At 38.7% G+C, this 16,654-nt stretch overlaps 1 protein-coding gene across 6 annotated transcripts in view; it reads right to left on the minus strand.

Annotated features, from left to right (window-relative positions):
* DIDO1 (death inducer-obliterator 1) overlaps positions 1 to 16,654 on the minus strand; it is a 78,378-nt gene that overhangs the window by 41,165 nt on the left and 20,559 nt on the right. For 4 of the 6 annotated variants that reach the window (XM_025201747.1, XM_006021631.3, XM_006021633.3 and 1 more), the window contains 5 exons: positions 12,686 to 12,796; positions 9,069 to 9,954; positions 8,239 to 8,557; positions 3,591 to 3,797; positions 2,628 to 2,853 (listed from right to left, as the gene is read on the minus strand). In XM_025201747.1, the coding sequence (XP_025057532.1) occupies positions 2,628 to 2,853; positions 3,591 to 3,797; positions 8,239 to 8,557; positions 9,069 to 9,954; positions 12,686 to 12,796 (1,749 nt within the window). The remainder of the gene's footprint in view (positions 1 to 2,627; positions 2,854 to 3,590; positions 3,798 to 8,238; positions 8,558 to 9,068; positions 9,955 to 12,685; positions 12,797 to 16,654) is intronic. The other 2 variants (XM_014519007.2, XM_006021634.3) reach the window with 1 other exon arrangement.

Raw genomic sequence — 16,654 nt, forward strand, 5'->3', positions numbered from 1 at the left:
AATAAGTACATTAACATCTTACTTTCAATTAGGGCAACAATATTTTGTAGGAATTTGACAGCATTTTAGGTATACGTAATGCAGCATTGAAAGAACATTCTAAAAGAATAATTCTGCAAACCCGAACAAGTGAGATGCCTCATTTAATGTCTAGGGAACTTAATGTGCAATAAATTACTTGCATGAATAAGGATCTGCAAAAATCAGGTCTTATGTTGTTGAATAGAGACCGATTATTTAGGTAAATTACCATTTTTGGTTAGTCCAAATTACATGTATTGAACAGGCTACAAAGCTGTAGGGCTCTCCTCCTACCTGTAAAAGCACCCTAGATAAAGAAATCTCAGTTGGCCTTTTTTTCTTTTACAGATACTGTAATACTAATTTCTTAGGAAATTCTACGGACCACTTAAATCAGAGCTGTCCAACTGGCGGCCTGTGAGCTGCATGCAACCGCTCAGGCTGCTACCCAAGCACCACTCCCCACACCCTGGCTCCTACTGCAGAGTGAGCAGGGGTCTCCAGGAACCATCTCCCCTCCCCTCCCCACTTCATTTTTTGCTTTCTGCACATATCCCAGGGAAGGGGCCCAGGAAGAGGGGTTGGGCTGCCTGTACAGCATGTGTAACAGGGTGGGTGGCTAGGGAGTGAGGCTCCTTGCATGGCGGGTACAGAGGGACAGAAGAGGGCAGCTGCTACATGCAGCCCACGTGGGACAAGGCCTGTCGGTCGGTGACTTATGCAGCACGCAGCCTCCCATCACTCAAAAGCTGGACAGCCCTGACTTAAACCTTTGATCAAGGTTATTGACCAATAAAGTAGGACGATTTTTTCACCAAAAATAATTGTATTTGGTAGTTTAGTAATGGTACAACTGAATCCAAAACATTTTTAGAACTTACCTTAATTACAGCAATCTGAAGCTCCTGCTTCTCTGGTCATTAAGTGAACTCTTCATCCAATACATACTGAATTGCCTTGTTTTCCATAAAAAGGCCTGGTCTACACACAGATTTTGTACCTACTTAACTATTTCAGTTATTTTCTACTGAAATAGTTAAATGTTCTACCACTAGTGTGGACCATGCATTCTCATATAAAGATGCCCTTTTCTTTTATAGGAATCAGCTATATAAATATCAGCACAGTTATAGTGGTGTAACTATTAACCCTAAGAGACTGTGAACTTATCCTAGACTGGTATGGGAAAAAGCTGTATAATTTCCCTTTACTTTTGATGTTACTTACTTAAAAAACAAACAAACAAACCCTTTCTGCAAAATATTGAAAACCTAAAATGGAAATTTAAAATGAATGTTTATACAAATCAAGCATTAAATCAATCAAATAAATAATTAAATGTCTACTAAAACAACTCTAGACTTATTCACTTAAGTAGGGACAAAAGGATCTACAGATAACTATAATTAGTTATCTATTATAGTTGTATTTCTCAAAGAAATGCAGTAAAATATAGGGGTTAGGCAAAATTTTTGAAAAAAGTTCAAAAGTAGTACTCTTGGTACATTAATTTGAATGTAAAGCATTATAAATGCTACTAAAATAGAAAAAACTTAAAAAGGGGTCCCCTTGATGTCTAAAAATTCAAGATATACAGCACACTTGTCTTAAATCTGTGTCTCTTAATAGATCATTTAAAAAGTTCAAAATTAAAAATTAAATCCTGCTAAAATATAGCTAATGAAAGCTGGGAAAAAGGAATATTTGTATTCATTAAATTTCCAAGTGAGATAATTTCATTAGACACCTATTTATCAGGTGTTCTATAAATGTGAAATGAAAGATTTCACATAACACCACTCTAGCTGGAGTCAATCAAAAGACATGCTAATAGCACAAAAGTCTTGTTCATATTACAAAGCAATATTTACTTACCTTTCAGCGAGCTAACAAGAGTTTTAGGATGTTAACACAAACCTAAAAATTATAATATGCACTACAATACCTTTGCCTTATTTCCTTTTATATGTTTCTGTGTGTGTGAAAAATGTGTGAGATGAGCACACAGAAGGAAAATAAAGAGTACTAGTTCCACTTAAAGTATAGTATTAAGTGAATAAAAAGATAGGAAGACCACTTCTCATCTATTTAAAAAGCTAAAATTTGTTTCTAAAGCGTAAGTTCCATCGAAAACTATGTTGAAGAATTCAGTCTTTACACTGGCAATGCAAATATAAAACCTGAGATGTGCCAAAGCTAAATTAAATTATGAAAATAAAAGTTAAGTTAGTACAATGAAATGCTAAAACAGGTGTGCCTTGTACAATTTAGAATCTTCTGAATTTTAGCTTCTACCAATACTTACCTCCAAGAACAGAAATAGGTATAGGTTTTGGAAAGCACAGAGTGGCTCAGCAGCTGGTTTACATCCAGAAATCAGTTGTGTACAGCTTGGTTAACCCTAGCCAAATAACATAACTTACAAATAATGCGAGTGAACCTTCAAATTTTCATATGTGCATGTGTGGAATCTTTGAAGGTGGAGAGAAAAAATTTAGAGTCATATTAAGAAGATACTAAGCTTCCTAATCTTGCAGAGGCAAGAATGGGTGGGAACTGAAATAAAATTAAGTGATTACTCAGGAATATCCCTATACGATACATACATTTGAACAACAGTGAAGATGAAATGGCAGCAGTCTTTTCTGGCTTTACTGCATTGTAATTATGATCGCTTGCCCAGGACGGTGTGCTGTTTTCTGAGGCTGGCTCTTTAGCAACTGGCTGAGTGTTTGCCTCAGTCTTGGGGGTTGTCACCACAGCCTTCTTCATGTTCATGTCTCTTTTCTCAGGAATCTGTCTCTTCTGGGAGGACACAGGTTTAATACCTGCCTATATAAGTAGTAAAATCTTCATTAGTAATACTTGCAAATCACAAAAATGACACACATTAAAAAACAATTATTTTTATATATACAGTAAATACATTTGAGAGTATACAATTAAGGGTTCAGATTCAGGTCTCTAAAGCTAGGATAAGGCATTAACTTAGCAGGAGAAAGTGTTAAGTAACCTAAGTTATATACAGATCCTGCCAAGAAGTTGACACCGAATTGTACTTAGCATTAATTATGTAGACAATTCTGTACCCAATTATACCTGCCATTTTAAAGTAGATTACAGAAATGGACAACTAAAGTATGGCTTTAAAGGGTCTCTAGAAGTTAGCTTTTATTTAGTAGACAAACCCTCTACCTACGTAGTTCCTACCTCTTACAACCCCACTACATTAATCTAGAATTCTAAATCTGTAAATTTGTTCTAATAAAAAAATCCACAAAATTATTTAAGAAAAAGCTGTTGATAGTGTTTACAGGGCATTTAAAAAGGAGGACATTTTAAAAGCTATCACTTTCCTGTTGTCTTCATGTTATTAAAATGTTATTTCGGGACAGAAAATAACAAAAATATGGAAGGACAGAGTTCCTGTCCAATATAATATCTTGCAACCATCTCCAAATTAAAAACTAATAAAAACTGTGCAGAAACATATAGAAGTAAGTCACCATGCTTCAGGACAATGGCTGCCGCAAAGTTTTTCGTTATATCATGCACAGGCACACACTTACCTGTGGCTGAGGTTTTGGTACAGTTGATTTTTCAGATTTTGGTTTGATCTTCTCTTTTGGTTTTGCATCTTTGCCTGCACTGAGAAATTTCATAGTGGCTGCAGCGTGCTTAAGAATGCAGTCACTACTGCAATACACAGAATCAGGCTGAGCCACATTAAAACAGCCAGGACCAATGCATTTAGATGCACCCGGAGTCTCAATTACCTGAAGGGTGAAAGACAGAAAGTTCAAACTATTTTTTTTTAAAAACTAGTTCTCTGCAACATTGAAGCATCTATGTGTTAATTTTCTTTCTGTGTGTACTTCACGCATGCTTGGTGGTAGTGATAGAGCAGCGTGTAAATGCTAAAATTAGAAGTATAACGGCATTTTTCAGTAAGCATCAGACACGACAGTAACCTACGGTTGCGTACAGGATAACAGCAGTCAGCCTAAACATTTCACTCTTGAAAGGTCAATAAAGTATTTATACAATCATTACAATATAATCTATAAGAGGGTCTCTTGATTAATATTAAACAGAAAAGCATCAGAGATTTGAACCCCATTTCTCATGAAATTAGAGATACTGGAGATGGAAGAGACCTATCAGAATAACAACACTGTCAGTCTAAAGGATGCTGTAAGGTAGTGGTTTTCTCCAGTTTTGTCCACCGTAGTTTATAATGAGGCAATGGGGAAGACTGTCACAGCCTAATGCTTCTCTCCCTGTCAGGTTAGAAAGTTCCCCTGACACTCAGTCCAAGATGACTAAGTTTCATGCCACTACTTGTAAGTCATACCAGTGCTATAAACTAAATAATTCCTCTCCCTCCTCAGCATTAAGATATACTAGTATAACAGCTGCTTTGAAAATGTGACAGATAGGACTAGAAAGAAATCTACAGATATTTGAGGGATGTTATTACATTTCCCTTTTGTTACTGCTTAATTGCAATATATGTATTTAACTCTATGAATGGTCCAAGCAGATAGTGCACTGGACCAAGAGTCAAGAAGTCTGGATTGTAGTTCCTACTGTACTAAACCTACACATGAAAAGCACTTTATTATTCCTTCCTCATGTATTCCTCTCCCCACTCTCTTCTTATATCCCTTCCACTTGTCAAAGTTCTTTCAATAGCGTGTTGATCAGAATCAAAAAAGTAACCTTTCACGTACAGTCAAAACAGTTGGGGGGGGGGAGTTTATGAGCTCTGCACTAGCAAACCAAAATTGCACTGGCTTTTTTAAATGCCCTACCCCTTGCACTTTTTTCAAGTTTTATCATATTTTGTTATTTGTGCTCTTGTTTCTAATCACTCCACACCCTATCACATCTCCATCCTCACTGGTTATTCCCTCTTCCAGACCATTAGCGAAGATGTTAAATAAGAACATGGGGTTGACTTATACACTGTATTGACTCATATACCACAAAATACAATACCTAATACTTCCTATGATTAAACTCTATTAGATAGCCTTCCCCCACTCAGTGTAGTTGTTTCCATTTATCATTTAACATTTTAATCCGCAACAGTGCAGCTAACCACAACAACCTGAATAAATCTTTCAGTTAAGATGTAATGAGACAGTACTAGTTGCTTAACTAAAACCTAAACACCACATTACATAGAAATGATTTTATTCTTCAGAAAAACCCCACAGTGTGCATACATTTTTCACACCTGACTATAATATAGAATAAAAATTAAGTAAATGTTCCTGAGAAGGAACATCATATTTTAGTTAAGTCTGTCTGTGTCAATCCTGCACCACTCAAATTAGTGGTAAAATTGCCATTACTATTATTTTATTACCATATTTTATATAGAAGACCTAGCCATGGACCAAGACTCAAGTGTGCTAGTGTTATACAAACACAGAACAAAAAGACTAAATGTTTTCAGCCAGGACTAAGACCAAAGAAAGAGAAAAGACTGCTGAAGACAGATGGAAAAGCACAAGGAAACAATGCAACTGTAGTGATCAGCATAATAGGCTGCAGTCTCAGCACAGAAAGAGTGCTTATTTTGCAGGCATCACAGTAAGCAGGAGTTTAAGGAGGACTTGGGGCACCGGTTCCCAAAAAACGTGGGTCACAACTTCAAATGGGGTCACAACATCAGTGGATGGGGTCGCAGCGCAGTGCTCTTTCCCATACCAGGTCTTACCTGCTGGGCTGCAGAGGCCCAAGGGAAGGGCAGCAGGGCAGGGAACCCCAAGTCCAAAGCCTACACTCCCCACTTTACAGGCTCCATTCTGGCCGTGTTGCCTGCAGGAGAGGGGACAGGGGTGGGGAGCTAGGCTCTGCGCTCTGGCCTCAGTAGCTGCTGCTTCCTGCGGGCAGCACCCAGGGCTTGGGCACTGCTGGGGTAGGGGGGCAGGGGGCTGCAGGCGCTGGCCCTGGGGCACCCGGGGATAGTGGGGGGCTGCAGATTGTGGGTGAGGGTCACTGGGATTGAGAGGGTGGAGTGTTGCGAATGGGGAGTGAGGGGCATGCTGAGGAAATGGGGTCATGCTGAGGAGAAGTTTGGGAAGCACTGGCTTGGGGAAAGTAATAAAGCAGGCTTGCTGTGTACACCAATCTCCTTCCAAGCATACAAAAGCATGGGAAAAAAGACAAGGGAGTTGTGGGATTCCACGCTAACTGTATTACAATTATTTCTACATCAAAACGTGCCCAGTTTATCCAGTTAAAAAAAAAGGATCTTTTCCTCTGAATACTTGTTTCATAAACTCTACCTATACTGAATCAAGCTAGATCCATCGATTTCTAGTACTAGATGGTCTGCAGGCCAAACCAGGCTTTTAGTTATACCTGTGCAATAAGGCTGCGCAAAGCTTCAGTCACTGATTCAATTCGGCCGAGATTTGGCAGCCAAATCTCCGAATCAAATCAGGAGACCCATTAAATCTCTCCAATTCGATTCAGAGAGATTCGACAGTTCAGACATAGCCACAGCTTTATATGTTTTTTTCCACATACCTCATGGTATCAGGCGATTTGTGAATGCTGAGATGGTGGGGGGGATGGAGCATCCCCCGAAAGTGCGGGGAGGTCCTCAGCGCACTCGGCAGCAGAGATGGAAGTGGACTAGAAGCACTTCTGGTCCACCGCAGAGCACACAGGGGACCCCTCCCCTGCCCCCCGGCTCAGCAACTGGTGCCTCCTGGGTCTGGGGGAGCACCCAGGGTCCCCCCTGCAGCTGATCACCAAGCCATGGGGATGTGGGGGGAGGAGTCCCCTGCACACTTGGCGGCAGACCCGGAAGTGGGTCCTGTGAGACGCTCCATCCGCCCCACCATCTCAGCATTCACGAGCTGCGCCTGGTACCTCGAGGTATGTAGAAAAAAAACAATGTAAAGCTGTGTCTATGGCCAAATCAGTGATTTTCCAAATCAGAATCGAATCTTTAGATTCAGCTGAATCGAATCAGGAAAGTGACCCAAATCAACAAATCGAATCACTGTCCCCTGGATCGGGCCAAATCCAAATCGAATACAGCCCGCTTCGCACACCCCTACTGTGCAACCTCATCTTTTTCAAACTATGCCTGCAGTGAAAACTGTATAACCTACTGCCATAGGGTTATTCTGTCATAAAACTATACAAGTCTGATATTGAATGTGCTTAAGGAATATAGCTAAGGTAAGAATAAGAAACCTTATATATAGCCACTTTTAGTCGAGTTTCTTAAGACGGCTCCAAGACGTGGAGGACTAAAATTTATTAACTAATCAATTGTGAATAGAATCAGTAGAGCAACTAGAATTTCACCCATTATTACAGTAAATAATCCTTACCTATCTGTAAAACTATTTCTGAATTTGACAAAATTAGTATCAACACATGGGAATAATGCATTAAAACTTTTAAATATAAAATGCACGTGTTCTTTTAAAAATCATTTAAAAATAAATATAATGAAAGGTATTTATTTTACAAACTTGTCTGTAGATCAGCGGAAACTTTCTATGCTTGTGTTACATAAAGTTTTCACTCCAGAGTTCTCACTTATCCCTTAGAACTGGAGTAGAATTAGCCAACACAGAAATCCAGTGCCAGTTATAAATTTTCCATACATACTGGCAACAGTCTGAAAGAATTACTAAAATATTAGACACATTTTAAGAGCCATTTTTAAACAACAAGCTCTACGTATTAAGAGCTTAAATGAGTTATGTGCTCAAACTACTTAAACTAACTGGAAGTAGACAAACTGGACTGATTCTGAGTATGAACTAACAAGTATTCTGACATTACTAATTGGATACTTTCTGCACTTATTTGAAAAAGGAAAAGTTTAAAATAAAAACCAACCAATCCAGAATTTTAAGAGTAATAAAAAAGAAAAGGAATTCAGTCAATGCCTTGACTCCCCAAATTACCACGTTAAAAAGTCTAAAAGATGCTTAATATGCAATTAAATTATTTTCCCTGAATCTTGATGTACGGTTTGTAAATTTGCATTTCAAAATGAAAATGTTCGAACAATTGTGCTACTAATTCAGTTCTAGGTCAGCATATTTAATTATAAGAGAGACAAACATCAATTTAAATACAGTATTTTTTAAATATAAAAACATGTTAAATGCCATAGCCCACAGATGAGCTATTGTTCCAATATAGCAGGTAGAATAAGGCAACTAAAATACTTACAGGTTGAAATATCTTGAGTTTTTTCTTTCCACTTGGATTTGCAGCTTTTTCAATCCGACCTTTGATTCCTTGGTCTTCAACAGACTTCTGTTCGACTATGCCGATACTTGTGAGGTCTGTGCCATCAATATTTAATTGCCTTAACTTAGCTTCTTGACGGTCTGCTTCTGAAATGGTCTCATCTTGGCCCTGCAGAATGGTGCAATTTGGGCAGATGTAGTCCTCTCCATTCCTTTCCAACAGCCGCCCACGAGCCTCAGAAATCCCCACACAGTCACCATGAAACCATTCCTCACATCTGTCACAACAAATCATAAATCTGGAAAGAGATAACAAGATATTGAAGTGTAAGTAACACAGAATTCCAGAATAGTGATATACTTGCAGTAACTTACTATAACTTAGAAACGTGAATAAATAAGTATATGCATTCTATTAAATATAATCAAGTTAGATATTCTTCATACTCCCTCAGACTACCAAAAATATTTATCTCTGTCCCAGAATGCAAGCATTAATAGAAGACTTATTTCCTAATGGAAGAGAAGCATTATTTAAACAGTATTTTAGATCAGGATTTGGCAAGCTACAGCCCATGGGCCAGATGAAACCACCAAAAGTCACTGGATCTGGCCGGTGGAGCTGGGGCATCAGCAGTGATGTTGGGCCTCTGTGATATTTGGCAGCAGGAGGCTCTGCCCGCAAACATGGACATATGGCCAGGTCCTAGTGCCAGCCCAAGTTGGCCCCAAGCTGGGCCATTCCAGCCCAAAACCAGAAAACTTTGACGACTGCTGTTTTAGTTAACATTTTTCATATGTACAGCTTACCTATTATTGTGAGGCTGGCGACAGATACAGTAGAGTGTATTTGGATCATAAATCTCAGACTCAGGTTTACTTTTCATGAATTCTTCAGGTTCTTCACCTTTGACCACCTTTGCTCCCAAGGGAGGTTTTATTTCCTTCTTGACCGGAAGTTCTTCTGTAGGCTCCTCAGATGCATCTGCTTGACTGTCAATCTCAGTGCAGTCTGTGGACTCGGGTTCTTGTTTGACAGGCACCTCAGCCTTCACTTGATTTCCTTCCTGGGTATCACCTGTTTCTGCAGGATTCTGTTCAAGGTGTCTTTTCCTAAGGCGATTCTGGATCTCTTTCAGTGTCAATTCTGCAGGTTTTTGTTCTACACGCTTCTTTCTTAGACGATTCTGTAGTTCCTTCAGAGTCAATCCATCACTATCACTATCAGAGGTGTCATCATCATCATCATCATCTTTTCCAGCTCTGTTTTTTGAGACAGTCTGATCCTTACCGTCTCTAGAGTCCCTTTTTTGAGTGCTAGTTTTTACGTCTGGTGTGCTCTCTACACTGCCTTCAGAAGCAGTCTCAACATCTGTAACTGGACAGGATGCAGGTTCACTTGAATCTTCAAGCGCAGTAGGAACAATTTTCCTCCCTCTACGTCTTACAGTTGTAAGAAATTCTTCCACCCTTTCAGTACGCTTGGGTTGCCGTCCGCTACGTCGGAGGGACAAGTTTTGCTGCTGCTGCTGCGGTTGTTGCTCACTAGTGTCTATATCAAGGTCTCCTGCACCTTCTCGCTTAGCAATTGTAGTCCTTCGAAAACCCCATGTTTTCTTGAATTCCTTACTTGTGGGCTTGATGGCTTTTTGTTCATCCTCATTGCTTTGCTCACCTTTATCGTCTAAAGCTGACGCTTAAAGAGTAAAATTTTAAGAAAGAATTCCTCATTTAGGGTCATAAGTTATTTACTTTTAACACATAATTTTTCCAAACCTAATTAAGTTTTCTTTGGGAAATTAGATGTATACATAAAAGATGATATACCCCTAAGTGGGGGTGTTTTTCTGATGCACTCAGATTTCCTACAGAGATTTAGGGTCCAAGGTAGCAAAAAACTGTCCTATTAAACTGTCATGCAATTCTACACTTCATTTTGTGGTCATGATAAAAAAAAAAAAAAAAAAAAGGCAACCTCTCTCCTAAATACCTGTGGTGTTCCATCCGACAGCAGGGTTTGCTTACTGGCTCACCTAATGTTATGTCAACATCATCCACCTGCTAGGAATAGCTCACCCAATACATCCTTGTCCCTCATGGTTTAGGCATGTTAGAAGCTTCTATAATACACTAGTAGGGATGTGAAAGGTTAAACAATTAAGTGTGGTGATAATGAGGGAGTTTACTGGATCTCCCCACCAGCCCAGACTGGCAAGGAAGGGGGTCAGGGAAGCCACAGGATGCCCCAGCAAGAATCAGACAGCAGGGCAGGCAGGAGGGATGGAGGGAGGAGCAAGGGACGGAGACTAGTACCCATAACCTATGAGGAAAACAGGAAGCAGCCTAATGACTCAATTAAGCAATTAGCTGTTCTTCAACAGGTGCTCCCTCTTTCCCAGCACAGGGCTTCAGGTGAGCTGACATCTGGCTGGGCTTGCCTCTTCCCCACCTACCCCCAGTCAAAGGGCTCCACGAGTTGGGAGCTGGTTCCAGCAGCTATGTTGGAGCTGCTGTGTTATTGGTTAATCATTTAACTGACTGTTTAAACAATATCATTATAGGAAGGTTAGACAAGTATTTTTTAAACATTTACATCCCTGTAGTCTGTATATACCTTAAATATAAAGGGATGTAAATCCTGGCTGCAGGGTCAATGGGAAAATTCCTATTGATGAAGTAAGTTGATGCTTAAAAAAGCTTATACCATGCATCTCTGATTTAGTTAGTCTATAAGGTACAAATCTATCCTGTGTTCTGCCTGACTTAAAACTAACATGGCTAGCTACCTCTCAAAATTCCTTTTTGGCCCTAATAACATCAGGATTTCATAAAGCAGGATGTTGTATTACTGTGCCTAAAGAACAGTCCAGACAATTACTACCCCCCCCCCAATTAGATAAATGGTAGAATGGACCACACTATAGACACAATCAGTTTATAGTCATTTCAGTCAAATGTCTGTTCCCTGTTTACCTTTACTATTGTTTGGGGGAAAAAAATGAAACTTTTAAAAGTTTAAAACTGATCAGGGGAGGGGGTTGTTGTTTTGATTTTTATTTTATTTTTTTAAAATTCTTAACAATAAAATACAGGAAAAAAATATACTGGCATTTTTTAATTTTTTTTTTTTTTTTAGCTTTTTCAACACTTGATAGCTAGTTTGAATGTGTCAAATACACTGTGAATTATTTGACAATGGCATTACCACTCACAATTATTTATGAATTCTGAGAAACTCTCTCATACTGTGTGCTTATGGGTGGAAACATGAGGCAAATTAGGACTTCCAGGTGCTACCATAATAAAAAGCAGCAGCTGCAAATTGGCTCATGGCAACAGAAACCTAGAGCTAACCTTTACAAATCTGATAAAAACCCAAAGCCATTAACGTTACAGCAATTTCAGTCTAGGTTTCTTGGGCATTTCTAGGAGGTGAAAGACACCAGAGTGCAGAGATTTATCAGACTATTGATCCAAAGATAAATCACGTAGTGATCAAAGTATGTATTCCACCCATCTTTGTGCAACATCAATCCTTATCAACTGATCCCTCCAACAAACCCTTTCAGTAGCGATCCTCCAAAGAACATAAAAAAATAAAACTGTTAAGAGCTATAAATGCCGTGGATGCACTACAAAAAACTGAAAACAGCAAAATTCATCGCAAATGGTGCTTCCTGCCAAAAGCAAATCACTATTTACTGGAGTATTAATCTATCAATTCAGCTTTTCCACAGCCCATGCTGCTTGTGGACAAAACCTAGATCTGGGGTGCCCAACCCGCAGCTCTTCAAAAGTTAATATCATCTCCTTGAATCTTTGCACAAGCACACAGTGACTAGCTTCCATAGCTGTTAAGTCACATCATTACATATTACTGTGGCTTTTTGACAATGTACATTGCTAAATTCTGACTCCTCCTCAGGCTCAGGCTGGCCACCGCCTGACCTAGATAAACAGACTAATTGTCAAGTATAGGTAGAAAAGATTATTACACTATTCTTAATGGTCAAGGACTTCTCTTAAACCACTGCCCAGCTGCTAACCCTCATCTGTTTAAATCAGGGGCTGTTAGGTTGATCTCAATTGCTGCAGTAGCGTACAAGGAGAAAGGCAGTTTCTTAGGTAACCAGTACTCAACAGTTCAAGATATCAATTTATTTAGAAAAATATAGGGGAGAAAAAAAACCCCATCTGCTAAGAATGAAATCAACCTCTGAATTAAATGTTGGATGTACCTGTCTATTCTGATTTGTCTGTGTTTATAAATCATCTCGGTAAGTGACCATGTCTTTGGTTTTTACTGAAAACTCTACACTGACAGGGGCATTAGAATATAGTGCTCTTCCTAAGACACATATTTGGACATTAAATTGAACAGATTTTTTTTTGGTTTTTTTGGGTTTTTTTAAAGAAAGAAAACTTACCAGGAGAACTGTTTTCCATGTTGTCAAGATTAGATTCAGATTCAACTGTCACTGACTTTGAACTTATAGCTTGTTCCATAGCAGGAACACCACTGTTCCCAAACTGCAACTCTAAAAATAAACATAGGGCTCAAAGCTTAATTGCTTGGTCTAGAGATTCTGCAGCATCTATTAACAGAGATTTAAAGCAGAAAATTCTTTGCACTATAACTGAATAAGAATGCAAACACAAAGATAAACTGAATGTACAAGTTGCAATTACAGAAAGTGCAAAAATACAAATTTCAAAGTGACTCCAGAGGTAAAGTATTACATAGTATTCCACATATGTGTCTAACTGAGCTCAGAATTATTGCTTGTTTTCCTTAAGCATTTTGAATAATTGAAAGCTGAAGTATATACTTGGATAATTTATACACAATCAATGCTGTCAGCTATATTAAATGCTGCAATTAAGGCTACACAGGCCGTGTCTACACAAGTGGCAGCAACAGTGATGCGACACTACAGCACAGTAGTCTCGGACTCCCGCGCAGTCAGCGTCATTAAAAAGCCATTCATTCATGCTAATGCACAGTAACTTGGGTTCCTGCAGTCATTTAGTACTTGATTATGCAAGTAGTAAATGGCTGCACAGTCAGCATCTCAGGTAGACGCAGCCACAGTGCAGGTATTTAATCCCAAAATGCAGGTTTTACAAAACTAACTTTTTCAATTTGTTTTCTTTTTACAAACATCTCCTTACAAATCTGAAAACAAAAATTAAATTTACTAATAGCAAAAGGAATTTACTGATCAATTTGCAAGTTTGAGAAAACGTGCACAAATAAACAGGTGTCATAATGGAAATGTAGAGTGAAAATTTCAAATATTCCTTAGAATAATGTAAGGCCCATCAAAGAAACTGGGCACAGTTTTTGTCCTGTTTGCAAGCAGATTATAATTACTGTTTCAGCACACCTATCCACAATCCAGCACTGTGAGCGTGTGTAAAAAAAAAAAACAAACAAATTTAAAAAAACCTGTGAAATCGGTGCCGAATTAAACATGTTTTCCCCTACACAACAAAAAGCTGACTCTCATATGCTTCTAGATAGAAGAAAACAATCTCACAGTCAGGTTTATTCCCAGAGGCACTTATTAGTATTTTCAGAACCTGCTTATTTAAAACTATAGAAGTACAAACCATAACATTTGAAAAAAAAGAAACCAATTATTCTTCCAGAAGCTTATCCAAATCTGTGGCAAGGAAAAGAATGGTAGTTCACTGCTACTCTCCATGACTATAACGTACCATTTTATCAGTACCTTGCTGACGTTATAGATATACAAAATTTGGAAATGTTTAAACATTTTAAAAACAAGTATTACATATTTTCTAGAAGGGACTTTTGGTGAAACATCGCTTTTCTTTCACTTGACCTCTGGACAGAAGATGAACCTCTATTTGAGGTTTTACAACCTGTGTTAATACCAGGAACGTATTAAGAACAAGACTGAAAAATATTAAGATTCCATTTCTCCACTTGGACAGAGTGGAGCTTAGTTGCTGCTGGGATCTAGACTCGGAGAAAGTCGCAGCAGCAGAGTAATTTCTCTCCCTAATTTATGCCCCAGAAAAGATGACTACGATGCACCTGCTTCACTCATAAAATTCTCCCAATATAACTGTTTCTTTCCTTCATGTTTTTCTACCAGCACACAGACTAAACTTCTATTTGTTTTAAAAACAATTTTCAACTACCAAAATGACAGTTCCCCCAAATAAGCTATCATCACCCTATTACTTTCCAGCACATCATGGAGAAAAGAAGGCACACCACTGATTTTAAACACAGACAAACATGGTCTCTGAGACTAGAACAGAGCTTGGTATAATTTATTCCTTCTTCTGGAAAATTCTGCCCACTGCTCCAAACAGTAGGGAAGAAGCAAAGATGAGGTTTAATAGCCATCTTTGAGCAATGCATTCAGCACAGTGCTGGAAGTAGAATTAACTTAGCTGCTTGCACGGAGATCCCATTTGTGAAATCCAGCCTTTCTTATGAGAAAAACTGAATGAGGCTTCATTCTGCTGAGTCTACTTCTTGTCAACTAAACCCAGTAACTGGAATTGAAAGGGTGCTTGTTGCTCAGAATGTTTCTTCTGTGTGCAAGTGAAATGATCCGCTTCTGTTCACAGTATTTTGTCACTGCTGGGGCATGTTGGAGGTTTCACTTATCTTGGTTCAGCAAGCCTTGATTGACTATTTCCATCACTTTCAAGAGTCCCAGCTGAATAGATGGGAGGAAGTGGCAACATGTAGAGGATTCTGCTTATCGCTGAAAGTCAATTACCTCTTTCCTGGAATCTAAATAGCAGTTATCTTATCCTTCCTTTTTTGGTTTCATCAATTACTTTATTCAGAGCTTCCTCAAACATGTTGCTCTCTCTTTGTCCCCCACCTGGTATACTTTCAAGACACTATAAGATATTGAGGAACCTGCCCTCAACAGCCTACTTCTGTAACAGTCATCTCATTATTGCTATAGGTCTAGTTGTGAGCCTCAGGGATTCAACAGCCAAATAAAACAGCAAAAACCTTGCCAAGATATCTTAAGGATCTGAAATCAGTGCCATAAGTCTTTTGAGATAACACATGAGAAGACATCCATCAGACTAAAGTAGCTTGAGCAACACACACAGAAGGAGAAAAGCTTTAATACTCTATATGCTGCCTCAGAATTATAGGGCATTTGTATACATGCTTGTGTAGCGCATATATTTGTATAAATGGTGAAGTGTGCGTCAGCACTGAGAAAATGGTGGCAGCATGCATTTACATTGAAGGCATTTCGTTTCAAAAGCGCACTGCTGCCATCTTCTCAGCACTAACATGCATTTCACAGTTTATACAAATGCATGTAATGCAGCACCAGGCACCTCAGTTCACGTGTAGAGCAGACAAATGTACGTGTATAAATGTCCATAGTAAGGACTGCTCCCCGAGGTAAAATACTGCCTTCTAAAGCAATTTGCAGGTCATTCACAAGGTTAGAAATGCCCAAGTTAGCCCGCAGAACTATGACAAACCAACTTTTACTTTGTGGTTGCACAGAATTAATGAAGCACTCTGACAACCCCTTTTATGATTAAGCTTTATTAAGCTCCAGAACCATGTCAAGACGCTTAGGAGTTCTCTGGATAATGAAAGGAAGCATCTCTTCATTACCTAACTATCCTTTTGTGCACAGTAAATAGATATGGGCATTCAAGCCTGAATCCTAAACAAGATGACTATGCAAAAATTTGAAACCATCTAGAAAGCACCTTTTGTAGAAATCTTCAGAATCCAAATTAGATGGTATGTAGAAATCCTATCTGAAAATTTCCTGTATAAGGATTTGCTTGAAAACACGCTTGGATGAACACAAATATCTTATTTCAGTTATAAAGCAGCTTTAAAAGAAGCTGCAAAATGTTTCATCTTCTGGAAACTGCAATAGTCTTTTAGAAGCTGAATTGTACCCAGCTGCCCCAAACTGCCTGTCACTTCTTGAAATCCTGATGGAATAATCAGGACAAGAGGTTAAAATGAAAATCTTTGAGGGAGTCAGCCTGAACAATTTGATTCAAGAGTCCAAGAGAAAAAAAATATGTTGATTTATCTTGGAGAAGTCACCTCTGGGTATCTTCTCTGGATACTGCCCAAATGCCATTTTCTTTCCTCTCTGGAGAAGAATAGTTCAAGAAGTGGAGAAGGGACTGATTTAGTAATGTCAGTAGACAGCATTTCAGAAGATATTAAACATATCCTTCTAAAACGCTCTCTAATAGGACTGTTTGGATATAATTATGTTCAGCTCTAAAGACTTTTTTTTTTTTTTATAAAGTATTATCATATAATTCCCTAGAGGAGAAGGGGGTAACTACAGAGAAAGTCTGTGTTGATTTAATGGATTTTATTTAGTTTCTGAGCTCCTATGAGA

This window comes from Alligator sinensis, unplaced genomic scaffold (assembly GCF_000455745.1).
Source record: "Alligator sinensis unplaced genomic scaffold, ASM45574v1 scaffold752_1, whole genome shotgun sequence".
Taxonomy (NCBI): Eukaryota; Metazoa; Chordata; order Crocodylia; family Alligatoridae; genus Alligator; species Alligator sinensis.